Source organism: Rissa tridactyla, chromosome 7 (genome assembly GCF_028500815.1).
Source record: "Rissa tridactyla isolate bRisTri1 chromosome 7, bRisTri1.patW.cur.20221130, whole genome shotgun sequence".
Taxonomy (NCBI): Eukaryota; Metazoa; Chordata; class Aves; order Charadriiformes; family Laridae; genus Rissa; species Rissa tridactyla.
The window spans coordinates 31,019,152-31,036,541 of NC_071472.1; the positions used below are offsets into that span (position 1 = coordinate 31,019,152).

Here is a 17,390-nt window from a genome sequence, read left to right on the forward strand (position 1 = left end):
TATAGGTAGAGCCCAGATATCTTTCCATCTTTACCTCCCTCTCCAAAGTATCTTGATGTTTTTTTCATGAACATGCCACTTCAAGTCTATCACACTGCACAATCTGAAAATACTTATAATGATATTGTAGTAGTGACCTTTATTGTTCATTAGTGAATCAGCAGCGTAGCTTACTGTGGCTTTAAATGAGCTATATAAATTCGTTGTTATTTTCAATGATGATTCCCTTGATTTGAACATACTAGAGCAAAGATAATTGTTTGATTGATTCATTATGTAAAAGATTGTTTCAAGTTAGAGGGTGTTTTTATTTAATTTTTTTTTTCCCCCAGCCAAATTGAGACATGCTGTCTGGAATCTTTGCCAGGTTCTTACCAGGTTCAGATCAGGAAGTGCTTTTGCTTCTCTTTTTCTCAGTGACGGCATTTAGTAGCCCTCCTGGGTGGAGCAGGGGTGCCTCTCTGATTGTGGTGATGTTCATCATAATCTAAGCTGAAGCTACTGACAGCATCACGTCTTGCACATAAGACTCCACTGCAGGTGGTAGTCTTTGACACATGATGTATATATGTGTTCAAAAGAAATTGCCGTCTGCACCTGGTGGTGCTGTCCAAAGCCCCTCTATCTCAATATTGACTTGCTCCTATCTTCCAACTGCTGTGCTGTCACCTCTGTAAGGTATCGCTAATTCCCAGCTGTTGGCATGGCTTTCCCGTTGCTCAGGGATGCAGTGTTTTCGTGTGTTTTTAAAGCATTTTTTTCTGCCTTCTGATGTGTGCTCCAGCTTCCAGTTTCAGCATCCTGATGTCTTCTGTTCTAGGTCCATGACTAAGCTGATATAACCGTGTTGCCACAGGCTGTGCTTGCTCTCTAGAAGGTTGCTGTGCTCCAAGAACTTTGCTGTTGCAAATTTTATTTTGTCATCTGGCATGCGGCATGGTGTGCAGATGGCAAAGAAGAAATTTGTTTAGAAGCTACATATCTCCTCTATTACAAGTGTTGGGGCGGGGGGGATGCACATGGATCTGGGATATTGACGATTGCACGAGTTCCCAAAGAGCAAAGGATGCCACACACCCGGGGATGAATGGTGCTGCCCCAGACCAGGAATGCCCAGAAGAAAATCACATAGATCTGATGATGTCTTATGTCATCTTGGACTCCTTGCAGGCACTGCTAGGGCTGCTGCCGCTGGGAAAGAAAGCAAATAAGAGAATAGAAGCCAGGCCAGGAGGGGAAAGTGGCCAAAAAAAGTGGTGGGAGCCATGGTCTCCAGGAAACCAAACCTGGGCCTTGTGGAGGGGGGCAGAAAGGACAGCAAGCGATGTGGCATCTTGCCTTGTTGTCATGTCCTCCCATCTCCAGCCTGTGCTCTAACGTGATGTTGACTTTTGACTTCCAGATTTACTTTTCTTAAAGAAACAAAAGTCCAGCAAATGAAAAGAGGAAGGGGAAGAATTGAGTGTAGAAGTGCATGAAAGTAAGCAGTTATGTCATCTTCATCTGTGGATGGACCACATAGCTTTATATATCTATAGGCATTAAAGTTAGTGACATATATATGAGTAAAAACTCTGCCTACAACCGTAAGGCTGGGTTACAGGGGTTGGGAGCTGTATTGTGCGTTTCTCCCATGCTGTGTGGTTCAGGTCTCAAAGCAACGTTAGAGTGATGGATTTGGTAGCAGTGGCATGCGTGTGTGTCTCATTCGCACACAGCTATTCTGCAGGGTGTGTTGAGGGGGTGTTTGAGGAACCAAGCAGATTCACGGCTATGTCTCACCTCTTCCGAATCTGCTTCTGCTACCAGAATCTGGTGTGCTAAACCCTCCTCATCTGAGCAAGTCAACAGCCTGTCCCAGGCTGCCGCCTCAGAGAATGGCAGCGACTTTGTAAATAAAGGAAACAATTGAATGATAAGTTCACACTTCAGCACACTGCTTAACAACCTGATAACAGTTAATTACATACAGTATTTTTAAATGCAGCAACAGGGAGATAACTGATGCAGAGATGGAACACAGGCACTTGGGCCTCACGACCGAAGGTTAACCTCTTACTGCCCGCATCCCTAAAGAGGCCAGTGGCCCCGCAGCTCTGAATCTCACCAGCTTTGAACATTTACTGGCTAGCAGTGAGGCAGGGCCATCCATGCAGCATTTCCTCTAGGGGCAGGGGGAAGCTGCGCTCAGCCCCTGTGACTTGCAGGGCCCCACTTTCTAAGAGCAACCTGTGTGCTGGCAGGGGGGAAATGCGGGGTGGTAAAACAAGGGTTGTCTCCACCGTGGGCAGCAGATAGAGCATGTCCAGTCAGCAGTGGCTGGGCTTGCTGCAGCTGCACTGATGTTCGTGTAACTGTAGAAGCTCTTAAGGAAGAAGCCAGCATAAACACAGCTGGAAGGGGCTGCAGTCGCAGGGCGCTCACGGCCGTCTGCAAGTCACGGCAGCTGCAGTCAGTGCTACTGCTCTCTGGGCACCGGGTGGGACGTTTCCGTCTCTCCCAGCCCGGTGGGATTTAGGGGTTTGACCCTTGTTATTTAAAGCTCAGCTTCAGGACGTCTGCTGTCAGAGCACCCGCAAAGTTTGTGACTTAATGCAAGTCTAATTAACTGATTTGCCTATCCAAATCTGGAGATTTACACACTTCTGTAGAGGCAGCTGTAAAGTTATAACTTCAGCTGTTTATCATGCCCTGAGCCTTTAAATCTCAATTATTAAAGGTGGTGTTTAATGGCTGGCTGGAAAAGGGGTGGTTCCCAGAGTGTTAATGGAGTGCGGCAAGCCAGGAAATCTATAATCTAATGCCTGTATAGAAATTAATGGTTCTAACAAAAGAACATATAGCGGGGGGAGGATGTACGTACAGGCTGTTTGTGCTATTTAGGAACAAATCAGTACATGAGCAGTAGGGGAACAATGGAGACTGAAATACTGCCTGAAGAGAGAAATAAGAGCCGCCTGTTTTTAAGGTCACCCTCGCCCCCAAAAAGCAGCCATCATTCTCCTCTGGCTCTTGAGCTTTGCCTTTGTTGTAAAGGGGAAAAAAGGGAATAGCACATCCCGGTGAGTTTAACAGAATGTCTGGACCCAGAAATAGACGAAATGGAGGAAAAAATAACCAGCTACAATCAGTTTCAAAAATCATTTTCCTTTTTTTATTGAAGCATGGTTTTACTACCCAGTTTGTGCCATTGGAGGCAGAATTGACAGCCATGCTTCATCATGGCAATGGGAGAAAACGCTGCAAGGAATGCTTTAATTTAAATGGGAGATGCTTTAAAAAAAAAAAAAAAGCCTAAAAGCTTGGTAATAACATTAATAACCACTTCTTACAGGTTTTTACTAGCCCACTAAAGATCAGACAGCGTGTTAAGATCCCAGCGGCTGAATAGTAAAGACCTGGGCCCAGGTTGTTATTGCCTAGGAAGATTCTTTTAATGACTTCTGTTATTTGTTGAAAATCATTTGAACAGCACAGCTGAATAATCACCACGCTTTAAATTCATTTCACGTGAAAAATGAGAACAGGATAGAATTTGGGTTTATGTGTCTTTGAAAGCACTTTACAAAAACAGCGTGCATAGCAGTAGCGCTGTGAAGGATAGGCGAAGGGAGGAGGCTTCCTTGCTCGCGAGGAGCTCTCCTGGAGCTGAGTTTGTTTCCCTCTGAAGAAGAATTTTGACTATGGCAACAGAATTTCTTTTAAATAAAATTAAAATCGTCTGAATCAGCACAGGACCTTCAATTTCTACCCTGATAGCCTCTAAAAAAGCAAAGATCTGCAGTGTAGGTTAGGGTGAGGCAGAGAGATCTGGATAGTATTTCTGGGTTTTGTGCTGCTGCTGTGCTGGGGCCAGCGTTGGAGTCTCACCCTCTGTGTCTCTCTCCCTTCTCATTGCTTGCCTGCTCTTGAGGGAAGTAGCTGGCTCTTCTCATGGCAGGGATGTCCATTGGAGCTACTGCACAATAATGCAGTACAAATATTATCGTAAGAAAGATTTAACTTTTTAGGATCTCGCACCAGTGGTGGCAGTTCTGCATGTGTTCAGTACTTTTTTGTATTAGTTTAAGCCTGCGTTGAAATCCAAAATTCAGCTGAGAAATGTAAACATTTGCTTCTCTTGCTGGCTTAAGATGCATATGTCCTTTAAAAAGAAGTTTTCTCCCCTCCGATGTAACTTGGCCAGCATCGTCACAAGAGACCAAAGGCCAAGAACTCTTTTAGTCTATGGGAAGAGCTTTCGGCCCCTGCTGATCTGCAAAACAAAAGACCAAAGGGACCTTAAAACCTCATCCAGGTCTCTCCCCAACAGAGCATTGGGGGTTCCTGAGCAACAAGCATGACTGCTTAGCATTGAGAGTAGGTTACCAATGCCAAGAGGTTAATGACTCACACGGTATTATGTTGTGTTGAATAATGAGTAACATATGAAATGACACATGTTGTAATGACTCGCTACTTAAAGTACCAATCTATTTAAGATCCCTTTAAGCTTGAAGAAATCACAGAATAGCGATGTCTTGTTCAATAGGTGCTACTTTATTTTATGCCTCCTGGTAGAAGAGATGTATCATGCCTGAGAGCATATGAACAAAACAAGTGGGGAATTGAGTAGGAAGGATTATTGGACTAGTTGGTTTGAATACGTATTGGGCATTTATAGAGCACCAGCTAGCATATTTGGGTTTTTGTTGCTGTTGATTTGAGGGTTTTAATCCTGATTATCTCAGTTCCTATATTTGTAGGTTGGATTTGGGGAAGGAAAGAAAGGGGAGCTTTGCCTGTAGGATGGGATTATCAGAAGCTGGTCTGAGATTTGCTGTGGAAAATAAACTAATGCTGGAGTGAAGGAGCAACACGATGTTTTATGGCTTTGTTGCTGATGGGAGAGGGTTTAATTAAATGGCACTCTAAATTCTCATGTTAACCAATCTGTGACATAGTTTGCTGTGTTAGGGATTGAGAACAATCAATTTGCTTGCGTGAAAAATGCTGTTCATGCTGTCATAAGAAAACTTATATAATCTTATAGTAAAGTTTTAAATCTATCAGACTACTCTTTTCCTTTCTTACAGTTGTTTCTGCAGTCTGCTTATCTGCAAGGAAAGCTAGTATCTGACTAAACTTTATGCTTGGTCCTGGATGTAAAAACAAGTGGGGCGCCTTAATGTCTCCAATTGTGAAAAACTGCCCAAGGAGCTGCCGGGGCCCAACATCTCTCAAAATGTGTCCCTCTGCAAATAATAAAGGAATTTGTTCTCCAGCCGCTTTAAGGCTAGACTTCATCTAGAGTAATATAAACATGTCTATGCACTTACCTTCCAGGATTGTGGTGCTTTTGCTGTTTGCTTCTAAATATTCCAAGCCGTAGTACTGTAGAGAGAGAAAAACTATGCATATAAGCTCTCTTACGTTCAGACCAGTCAAGGCCACTGTTAAACTTTGCAAAATTGCATGCAAGGGAAAAGCATCAGGCCTGCCTGCATTGCATCTGAAATGTGCTCTTCAAACAAACTTGTGTGCATCCCTCCTCTCCAAATCCAAAACAAATAGGAGTTCTTTAAAAAGGGGAGAAGAGAGATTTTTCTGCTCTGTTTTTCCCCCCAGTAATGCAGTCATGAGATGATCATTACTTTTATGGGTCTGCAAAGCCTATAGAAGTCAAAGCTATGTAATATACATTGCAGAGTGTTCTGCTAATCCAGTCCAACCGCAGCCGTGCCTGGCCCAGGGATGAGGGTCTGGTAACTGGAAACCTGACACTGAAGGAATTCCAAACACAGTCCTCAAACTAAAAACAGCTCTCACCACATGGCATGTGCTACATGAGCGCCAGGGATTGTATTCGTTTATGTTATCTGATTTTTTAGCCTTGCATTGTTGATAAAAGAAGAGGAGAAGAAAGCACCTCCACCAGCTCAGCCCATAAATAATCTGTGTGTGGTGTGTTTGAGGTTAGTATGACATTGCTAGACATCTGCTGCCTTCTGAGAGGTACAAACCTTTCTCACAGACAGCAGCCACTGAGCACTTCCTTGTGCTGCAGATTCTTCCTAGCACTAAGATACCAAATTTGATTTCCTGTGGCTTTTTAAATGCAAACCCCATCATCGGCTATAGAAAGTATTGGTCTGAAACAGCAAAGAATATTTGTTATAGGAGTATCTCACCTATTAAGATACAGAGACAGACTTTAATGAAGCTCAGAGTCATGCAGTGATTTTTTCGAAACCTGCAGTGATTTAAAAAAAAAAATTTTTTTTAAGTTATCTGCACATTGAATATTATGCAACAGAAGTTCTTAGTGCCGCTGACTACAAACAGCGCCGCAGTGTCTTTAATACTGTATCAGGAAAGATAAGGACTACACGGTCTTCTCAGTCAGTTGTTTTTAGTGTATGTTGAGATGAGCTTTAAAAAGACAGTGTAATGTATTTGATACCGTAAGATTGTTTGCATAATTTAATTCTTACATCTGCTTCTCCTTTCTTTAAAAGTAGATCCTCCTGGCTGACAACAAACAGCCTGCAATCATAATGCATACAATAGAGTTCTCCAGTGAGAATTTGGACGCAGATAGGACCTTGTTGCTTTCTCCTGTTCTTTAATCACAGGCTGAGCTGCCTGATGCCATCACCCAGAGTCTCTGTATGTCTTGCTTAGACATGAAAGAGACTGCAGCCAAATGCAGGCTTTCCATTTGCCACTTAGTCTCTGACTGTCTTTGAAGTTTATTTGAAGAAGTAGTCCCTGACAAAGCAAGGAGGCAGTTTTTCATGTGAGATTATATCCCTTGCAAAATATTCCCTCAGCAGTGAGAAGGAGACAGTGATGTAAGAAGAGAGCATTCCCTTCCTTGCTTTTTACCAGGTATTAAGAGGGTGACCTCTGTGATTCTCCCTATAGAACAGAGGCAAGAAAAACTCTTTGTCATGATGAAATACAAACCCCCAACATGATGGGGCACAGCATGAACAGCCAGACCGTCATTTTGATTTCCTTTCTTTTCAGATAACCCAAGCATGTGTCGCATGGCTGATGTTAAAGGTGACCTGCAAATGGGGGTTAACAATGAAACACAGTAAACCTGAAATGAAATGGGGTTTTTTTCTGGTTGTTTTTTGAAGCAATAGATATTCAGGCCAGTCTACCCTGTGAGATTCTCTACAACTTAAGAATTACTGAAATAGGAGCTTTAAAAAAAATGGGAACTGCAGAAAGCAAAAAGTGGTTTAGTTAGGTTTTTTGACACCTACAGATACCCATTTGACTTCAATGACTAATATTTTGGGTAAAAGAAGCCTTTCTTTTAGTATTTTGAATCCTTTGATTCAGTTTTAAATAAACCCAGAAGCTCTTAAAAATTCTGCAGAAATGCCAGAAAATATTATATTTTATATCCTTTGTGCTTGGAAGGTAAATAAAGCAAGGGCAGAAAAACAAACTACTTCAGGCTTTACTTGTCCTAGAGAAAATAACAACACATGTACTGTTAATGGAACATCAGTCTCAAGCTTTATTTGGACAAGGCTACTTTGTGCTCTTAAAGCTCAAAAGGAACCGCAGTTCTTATCTGGTGAATCATGTAGAAGATAAACCAGTAGAGCTGCTAACCAGGTCTATGAAACGTGTTTGCAGTTATCTCTGCGTGTGATCTGTAATTTCTCTGCAGGGGAAGGTGAGATTTCGCTTCCTCACAATAAAATGAACATTTTAAGGGGCACCTTGCCTATTACATTTTTGAGGAGTGCATTTCCACGCTGCCCTACCAGTTTCGCTCCTTTCTTGAACTTGGTGCTTCTATCTCCACTCCTTCCGCTGCTTCCTTCAGCGGCAGCCTCTGCCTTTAGCTAGACCCACATCAGTGATGCATCTTCCACTGGGAGCCAGCAGAGCTAACTATCAGCAAAAACACTTTTTGAGCTCTGAGATCAGTTCCTTCCCAGGATGTTGTGTCAGCTTCCCTACCTTCTGCCTGCCATTAATTTCACTGGACCCCCAGGTCAAACAACTGGCCAAAAATCTGGAAAACAGCTGACGGTCAGAGCAGCTCCTACTCAGCATGTCCTCTCAGAGAGCACACTCCTGGCCCGGTCGTTTTGAGTGGCTGGACCTGCTTGACCCAATTTGTGGATTTTTGATCACTCCCCTGGGTCACTGATTTTCCACTTGAGGTTATTGGTTTGACCCCCAAACTGTGGGTCACTTGGGAGGTGTGATATGGCCCTGTGAACTCTGAACTCATCAGGAGCCAACAAAAACAGTGAGGGAGGGGAGGAGAATTTCATTAGGGCCTCCTCAGAGGTGGCAATGTCTGCCGAGCAAAAAGGCAGGGGTTGTTTTGCTTCTTGCAGAAACAAACATAGCATCTACAAGGGGCTGCCAAGTAGAAAGTGTTTGGTTTGGGTTGTTATGGCAATTTCTTTAAGGATAAACAACAGCATATACTTTTACACCATGAGCTATCAAGTGAGAATGGCGTTGCTTCAGAGGAGCCTTGCTCGTCCTGCCAGGAGCTGCCCCCAGTGTCCCAGACTTACTCCTAATGGTGACAGTATTTCTACAGCCAGAGCTTGGTATCTGTAGGTGTTTCTTCTACCTTAAAAAGATTGACTTTCTGATGGTTAATTCGACACACTTGGGAAGTGAAGGGCTGTTGATTTCCTGTATTTTCAGACTTGTCAGATGCAGGTTCATGTGAGAGGTTCAAGGAGACTCCCCAGGCTGGTGGTTTGCACTGTGAGCAGCTCCCTAAGAGCAGACTTCACCGGGCATGGCTGGTAGGTGGGGAAGAATGAATCCTCAGGAAATAACTCGGCTTCAACATGCAATGCTGGTCATAAAAGGGAAGAAAAATGTCGTCATAGTAGCATGTGTATCTGCATGCATAACACCCACGCGGATCACCAGGGGAAGTGAGCTGGAGAGTGTGGTGCAGCCATGAGTGTATCTTTCATGGAATTTCCCCAGGGTTTCCCAAGGTTTTACTCATGTGAGAGTTCTGGTAATCATTGTTTAGATCACTGCTTCTGTTAATGCCAAGGTTCCTAAAAAAAACCTCACATACCTTCTGTCTTTCTGGGCTTTCCTAAAGGATCCCTGTGAAGTGGATTCAAGCCTTATCTCTGTGTGCAGCCTCTCCTCCCAGCTGCTAAGCCTTGACTCTGGGGAAGAAACTCAAGAATGATACATTTCATTGGTGTTTCACCCTCGGAGAAGGGAAACTGATGCTGAGAGTGAAAAACTTGGATATTTCTTTATTTTTTAAAGAAAGATTTTGCCCTTCCCGCATGTTCCCCTCTGCAATTTGTCTACACAACCAGGGACAGTATTAGCTGTAAGTGAACCAATGGTGGATTTAGTTTTGTAGCATAGGTAACAGCAATGACAACCTGATGGCATAAGCTCAAGCTGCTTGGGTACATGCCTCAGGTCTGGTATGCTTATGCTTTGGCTCACCTTCACTGCACAGTCCTAGGTCAAAGCTGCCTGGATGTGCTGCCCTCTGCACCGTCACAGCTTCTGTGGCAGCGGTGTCACACTGTCTCCTAGAACGGCACTGGCTGAGCTCTCCTGGAAATGGCTCTTTTGGCTGGATGGCAAAACACATCTACCTCTTTTGCGGCAACATCCAGACCTCTTATGTGACTTGAGGGATGAGCTGTGTGCTGAAGGCTCAGTAGTTGATGCTGGTGGCTCAGTCCTGTTCTCAACAGTTATTTTGGTACCAATTAACTTTGAATTTGTTACTTTAGAGTAATTCAATTCTGCAGTTAGAGCTCTGTCCAAAAGCTACCTGTCTCTTCAGTGAATTCTGGATCTGATTCCAAGCACAGTCCCTTTTTAATGTTTTCCACAAGAATTTGGTTGATTCTAGCTGTTGATGAGAACATCTTCTAAAATCTAACATACAGGATTTTGAGCATTATCCTTACATTAAAAGATGATGGGTGTAGGTTTGACATTTGTTCCTGTTGTTTTGCTGCTTGACAGAAAGCAGTTCCTGCCATCACAGAAGCCTTTTATGATTGGAAGTGCGTTTTTGCACACAGAGGAATTAAATGCTGAGTGTGATGGGACTAGTGAGCAAGTCTTCATATAGAAGTGCGTGGAACAAGTCTTTGGCCTGCTGTGGAAATTAGGCTTTGTTGCAAGGCGTAGGTGTGTGAGCAGAGACAGCAGTTGTCTCAATACATGCAGTTAAGAGTCCTTTTAGTATCTCAGAGGGTGGCTGCAGGCCCTTCAGCACTTTGTCTGGACTGTCTCACCAGGAGGAGGGGGGGGAAAGCCAGGAGTGCCTGTCTTTTATAATGTTCTGTTTTTAAAGCAAAAAGTCTCTGGGGAGCGTAGGGTCCTAAAAGTCCAAGGCCTGGAATTCTTCCTTTTGCTCTTTCCATTTTAAACAGGAAACATTTGCACTAAGTTATTCCAGGGGGAGAACTGTAGGTTCATTTCAAGGCAGATAATGTTTGTTCATTGCCTATGTCCATGATTTACCCCATGGGCTTAAACGAGTGCAGCAGAAAACCACATGTTTTGTTTTATTTTGTGCAAAACAAGTTCCAGTGGAGTCTGGGAGCCCAGATTAAGAATGGGGGAGCACGCTTGTAAAATCTCTGTGTGAACAAAAGAGAGGCATTGACGAATTGTGAACACCTGATCTGCTGTACCAGAATGATGACTTTTTTAATAAATCTATGCAAAGAATATTTAAACAGTTGATGAGTTCAGTCCCAAAGCCACAAAGCAGGTGTAATTGATTTATACTTTCAGCCCCTGTTTTGGGTCAAAACCCTGCCGTCTTCCTTTAGCTCTCACTCGGAGAGAAGCTTCCTCTGCAGTCAATGGGAGGTTTTGCCCAAAGTGCAGAGACATTTGCAATCAGACTCGCAAAAATTCCTAATTGAGTTGAACTTTTGGGGATGCTCTGGTGACATGTCTGTGAGAACAATTATTTTTGCCATTTCAAAAGTATCACAAGTTAAGCTGTGCTAGGGAAAAATATCAATGCTTCATTAGTGCAAATCATGGAATTAAGATGCAGAAAGCTACAGAGAGGGCTTCATGGCACATCCTCAGGGATGACATGTTCACATGTTGCTTTTCACGTGAACTAGAGCTTCTCAGATCCATACTGATGCAGACAAGTTACAAGGCTGTTGTAACATCAGACCTTCTAGATCACAGGAGTTTTTTTGAAACCCCGTTGGCAGCTTGCCCGTTAAACACAGGTATCGTATCCTGACATCCCTAGCGTTTCTTCCAGGAGTTCCAGTTTTTCCAGCTATGGTGTTTGGAAAGTTTTACAGTCTGACATGTTAGAAGAAAAAATAGTGGGAAATGGCTTGGAAAGCGTGAATATTTGTGCATGTAAAGCTTATGGGATTTGCAGACTTGCAGACCCAACTCATCTGTTTATCCTCAGGCTAGATAAGATTCAGTCAAACATGCATTGTTTAAAGGAGCTTTGTTTCCATTATGGCAAATGGATCACAGGAGGCTGACTTTGGGAGCTGAAGGGCTCCAGTGCTCCCCCATTGTAAAAGGGCTGTGATGTGCGCTGGACCCTTCCTCCAGCGTCCTGGGTGTTACAGACTTTTGTAGCATGCAGGTGGGAGGCTTGTTATCCTTCAGAAGTTCTTTTGATTCATCTGGATCTGTCATGCTTGGGGTGGCATTTCCTTTCCCAAAGTAAACATATATTGTGAGTACAATAATGTGTCTCTCAGCTAGTAGACTGCCTTTTTATGTGCTTTATTATGTTTTTCCTCCTCAGGCGTGGACCTGCAGAGCCACTGGAATATTTAACAGGGCCACGGGTAATATACAAAGAGAGAGATCTTCCCTACTACCAAGGAGGACAGCCTGTTGTCCACCCATCTAAGGGGAACTACATCCGTGCGCCAGACACAAGAGTGGCCGAACTGAGGTACCCCCAGTACTACCCAGCCCAGCCCGTCACAAACCAGCATAAAGGACCCCTCCGGCAGGATGTGCCACCTTCTCCTCCTCAGTCCCACCGAGCACCAGCTTATAATGAAATTGTCCGACACCGTGGGACCAGTCCAGACCAGTACCAGTACCGGCAACAGGATCCCAGGCAGAAGAACCCCATGACTGCAGCTGTATAGCCATGCACTGGACTCGCCAGCGAAGCCTGGGAGGAATCCCGCCGGACACCATCCTTGTAGAGTTGTTCCCAAGCGTAGCTGCCTGTAAGAATGGCACACGAGACCTGGAGTCGTTCTTACTGAGCTGGGCTCAGCGTAGGTGCTTTCTAACAGGCGAACTAAAGCCGCGTGAGGTACGATGTGTTTTGAGTACATGAGGTACCAGTTGAGTATTTTTTAATTCCTTTTAAAAATAGAAAAATGGCTGCTGGAAATGAAGCGCAACACTTAATACACCTCAGGGCTATTCACCGAATCCAGTTACACCTATACAGTATGTAGCCATCTGTATAAGGGCAGTGGTGTCACCAGAGTTTACTTCAGAGTGCTGTTGTAGAGCCTTTAAGTGAGAACACAACATGCAGTACGGACTTCGTGCAGAGCTGGGGATCTTGTGTAATCCTGTGCTGTGACCGTGAGTTGACAAGGGACCGCTGTGGAGTTAGCGGCGCATTCCAGGCACGTTCAGACCAGCAGCTCTGCGCTTTATGGGATGCTGCAGTTTCCAGATTTGTAATCTGGCCTCTGTCTTCCTCTTTCTCTTTGGTGGTGGCAGCATTTATCTTGCAGCCTTCATTTTTTGCCGCTCGTGTAGCAAGATTCTCCTCTCATCGCACCTGCTGCATTAGAAGTAAGGCGAAAACCTTTATGCGCCATGCTTGGGCAGGCTCACAGAGGACAAGGCAGCCAGCCACCTGAGAAGTGTGTGTCTGTAGATGTGCGTGTGTGTGCTTGCGAGCATTTCTTAGTTGTACAGTGTGCACTCCTTAAATGGATCCTCAGCTGCTGTTAATAAGTGTCGCTCTTGGGGTTTCAGTGGAGCTGGCCTGGGAGAAGTGGCTGAGCATGGACTCCATAACTCATATTAAGTTACTGTATCAGGTGCTGCCTTGGCTCCGGCAGGGCAGCCCCTTCCCGTCCCGCTCTGGCCAGGGTTACAGCGAAGTGCCTGCCAGTGGCGTGCCCTGCCACCACGGGAAGGCACCTGTCCCTGCGGGTCCACCCTTGCTCCTGCAAGGGAAGCTCAGCCTTGGGCAGCACCAGGCTGGTGCCAAGTGCCAAACTACTCGAGTTCCCGCAGCCAGGGGCCATCAGATCAGCAGGGAAAGGGGCTTTTCGCAGTGAGGGGCGAGGGAAAAGACAAGGAAAGCAACAGGGGGGCTTAAAGACCCTGTAGCCTGGGAGGAAGAGGAGAGAATAGCTGTTCGTAGCAAGTTACTTGTAGCAGTGCGTAGGAAGAGAGAAGGTGTGGGTGGGGAGAGGGGGCTGGCAGTGCAGCAGAGCCGTGGGGGGACAGGGCGGTGGGGTACCTGCCAGCTCTTTGCCCCATGTGGCCTGAGCTTGCCTTGCAGCCAGCCAGCCTGCCTGGGAGGAGGTCAGAGATCCATGTCCCCATCACAGGGACCTGTGCTACCCACCCCAGCAGGGCTGTGGGTGCTCAGAGATTTGGCTCAAGGATTTTGTCACAGGGAAACCATACAGTCTTGCCACCTAGAAATATATTTTGGTGAAGTTTTCAAGTGTCCTTAATTCCTCGACTATTGCCTTTTGGGAGCTTTATTAAACCATTTGGGCTCATCTCCTCATCAGGGAGAGACTGTGACCTGGCTAAGGATTAAGCACAAGGATTTCTTTGATGTCTTTTTGACACCTTTGGTATGCAACAGATTAAATCACATAGGTCACTTCCCAGGCATTAAATATCACCGGGAAGATCTGTCCTGCTAGGAGCGTGTCTCTTTACTAGATATCCCTGGGAAAAGGGCTCGTTAGAGTAAGAGGTCCATGAAGCGCAGGGCAGGGTGCGTCTATGCACTGCTGCTTTCCAGAGGCCACAGCTGGCAGGTAATGGCCCTCATGAGAAGCAGCTTTTAATCTCAGCCAATGTTTCTTCTGTGCTGCTAATGCTGGTGAGAGGCTGGCATAACGCAGGGCATGGGGAGCACTTGCAGCAGTCCAGCTGGCCCAGCAGGCTCTAGCGTTTGTATTCACACCGATCTCTACCCACCAGCCTGGCTGGGAAGCAGGGGAGAGGAGACGGCTTTGGGGTGGTGGGGGAACGTGTCCGTAATTCAGATACAGGGCTGGACTCCCTGGGGCAGGGGCAGACACAGCTCTAAACCCAGTCAGGAAGAAGCACTGGTGGGAGGGAGAGAGGGAGAGGAATGCAACCGATTATGAAGCAAGTGTGTTTGATTCTTGTTCCATTTCTTTCTGCCCTCTTCCCTAGTAATGTAGGAGGGGAAAAACCTCTGGAGGGAGGGTTGGATGTAAAGCTGGATGTCTCTCGGTACCCTCCGTAAATAAGGCACATTCCCTAAGGAAACTCTGCCTGTCGTGTACGTGCTGTACACAGCCTTGTACTTCTCTCAGAGAGTTTTAGATTCTGTGGGATACTCAGCCAGGACTTGGCAGCCACAGGGTAGCCACTGGTGTTATGAAGGCCCGCTGAAAGTGATGCGAAAACAAATTAAAATACTTTCCTTTCCCTCCTTGAAATAGAACCCCTGATACATTTGATCCAACTGTAAAGAAACTAAGATGTTTGCAACAGTGGCTTTATCAAGCCAGGCCACAATTAAGAACAGCTCTGAATATAAGCTACTGCCTTTATAAATCACTCTCAACTAACCCTTCAAATGGCGTCACAGCACAGTGAACAGAACTTATTTACAGTATTTCAAGAGCCAGGGCCAAATAAAATCTGGATGGAAACAGTTCCTGGGTTATTTATAGCCTTTGAAGGACCTGCGCAATTGTCTCCCCACAACCTGAATTCTCTCCTTAACAGCTCCCCTTCACTGCATCGACTCCACTCGGTTGAGGTGGACAGATCAAATGAACACCTTCTGAGTTGTTACCCAACACGTTATTAAATGATGCTTCTGCTGTTAGATCAGTACAGAGCTACAAAAAAAAAAAAAGAAAAAAGTGCTACAAGTATAATATATGGATGCATCCTACAGGTGAGGAGCTAAGGAGGAAGAACGGTCTGACTTAGCTGGGGGAATAAGACCGAAAAGCATTACAGAGAATCTCATCAATCTCTGGTGCCATTGTTCTGGGAGAAAATTGCCATTTGCTGGTTTAATATCTGGTAGAGGTACGGTATTTTCAAAAGTATAATGTGTAACTACAGTATATATAGTCAGCTTCTCTGCAGTGTAAAACGTATGATTTTAGCACCATATTGTGGAAAAATATGTACCGCGCAGAATTCACGAGGTGCTACAACTGACGGTTGAAAATACACACTTGCAAAATCCAAAAGAGCCGTTAAGTAACAAGTTGTTCTTTTCCCCATATGTCCATATGTTTGGGAAAATTATGAGTCTGAAATGCTCTTGACACGTAATTGCCTCGCACTCCCTCATCCAAAATGTGCCAGTCCAGCAGTAAAGTTACTGACGTAGCGGGTGTGAAGGGAGAGCTTGGGTTTGCCGCAGGAGCAGCGTGCCATAAGCGTGCGTGTGAACAGGAGTCAAGACAAGGGGGAGAGAGGCCCGCTCCTGCGTGAAGCTGGAAGCTTTGATTTCCTGAGCTGGTGGCGTGCAGCCTGCATTTTCTGGCTCTGGCGCGGGGCCAGCTGGGCCCAGCAGTTGAAAGATTAAGAGATAGAAAAAGAGCCTGTGGATTTTCTGAGTGACCACCCACTAGTGAGCCATGATCTTGGCCCGCGAGCAGACATTACCACTGTGATATATTATGATGCAGAAGTCTCTATAGGCACCCCTCAAATGAATAAAGAAATACCAATTGCCCTTTGAGGGGAAAAAAAAAAGGGGAACTAAGCATTAAAAAAAAAAAGGCTCCTGCCTTGAAAAAGTGCATGCAGCCCTGAATTCCAATTCACTCCAGCTTCCTGATCTAGAAATAGCTTCACATGCTGCCTAATTTTTTTACAGATGAATTGTGCTACCTCCTCCTCCCAGCCATCACAGATTTGTTTATCAGAGAGTTAGCGTGGTGAGTGAATCCTACCGACTGCTCCACCAGGGCCCCATCCTGACCCTCTGCTCTGAGCAGGGGCTGCTTTGCACTTCCAAAAGGCCCTACACCTCTGCTCTCCGTCACAGTTGTTCTGCAGAGTCTCTAAGCCTTATGTGCAAAATCGGAAGCCCTATTCACTTATCTCTGCATAGAAGAGAAGGCTTTGTAAGACATTATTCTGTTATTGGTGGGGAGAGAGAGGTGTTTGTGATCCTGACAATACCTGTGCGTTTAGGTGAAACTGATTTCAAAATCATGTGTGATCGTTTTGGGGGAGAAATTCAACACACAATTTGAGAGGTTTTTTCTAGTACCACATCAAAGATTTTGATCTTTTGTTACATATGGCTATATAAATTTTACCTGTTTTATTTTGCATTAAAATAAAGGCTTTAAGACTATATATGATTATGTATTTGTATGTTGAGTCTTTCTCTTCTTTGTATCTACAATGTCCTCCTCACCACTGGATGTGATTTGGTAATAGAAGATCACGCGTGATGAGGCCAGATCAGAATTGGTAAGGTGACTTTTAAAAAAAAAAAACAAACCACAACAGCCATGCGCTGCCTTGTAGGAAAAAAAAAAAAACACATCATGGGGCTTAACTTGATTTCCTCTCAAATTTGCATTGTCGTCAGTTGTAGAGCCGGAGTCCTGGTTTCATAGCCCTGGCTGAAAGGAGAAGCAAGAGAGAAGTCCCTTGCCGTCTTGGCGAATTTCAGCTTAGGCAACTACATCTTCGTTGCTGAAGTTCCCCAGACAGTTTCATCTCAACATCGAGGTCTTCTCTTGCTGTCGGTATCAACCGAGCTGTTTGGCGGCTGTGTAGCAGGTACCAGGTCCAGCCAGCTGAGGCTGTATTTCAGCGAGACAGCTGCAGCACTATCTTGCCAGAGATTTAGGACTCCTTGAAAGTTTTACACAGGTACTTAACTTGAGGTACGTGGGTCATTTCACTGAAGCTGATGACACTACTTTTCATACTCCAGATTATGTGGAAGCATAAATCTTTGTAGGATCAGAGCTATGGGTTGCAGAGCACACTGAGGTTCAGGCAAGAGCGTTATGTTAGATGAAGTAATTTTCAAAATAGCAGATATTAAAGTGAAAAGTCAGTAGAACAGGGAGAAGGAAGAATGTAGCCTGAGATGAAAATTTTGGTTTACTATAAAGAAAAAGGAGAGAGTAAAAGAACAAAATGGAAGGATAGAAAAGTGCAGAAGGTTT

General features: G+C 44.9%; 1 protein-coding gene across 4 annotated transcripts in view; it reads left to right on the forward strand.

Moving 5' to 3' along the window:
* PARD3B (par-3 family cell polarity regulator beta) overlaps positions 1-16,440 on the forward strand; it is a 426,608-nt gene extending 410,168 nt beyond the window's left edge. For all 4 annotated transcript variants that reach the window (XM_054210091.1, XM_054210094.1, XM_054210092.1 and 1 more), the window contains one exon: positions 11,777-16,440. In XM_054210091.1, coding sequence (XP_054066066.1) covers positions 11,777-12,131 — 355 coding nt within the window. In that variant the 3' untranslated portion in view covers positions 12,132-16,440. The remainder of the gene's footprint in view (positions 1-11,776) is intronic.
* The last annotated feature ends 950 nt before the right edge of the window (positions 16,441-17,390 follow it).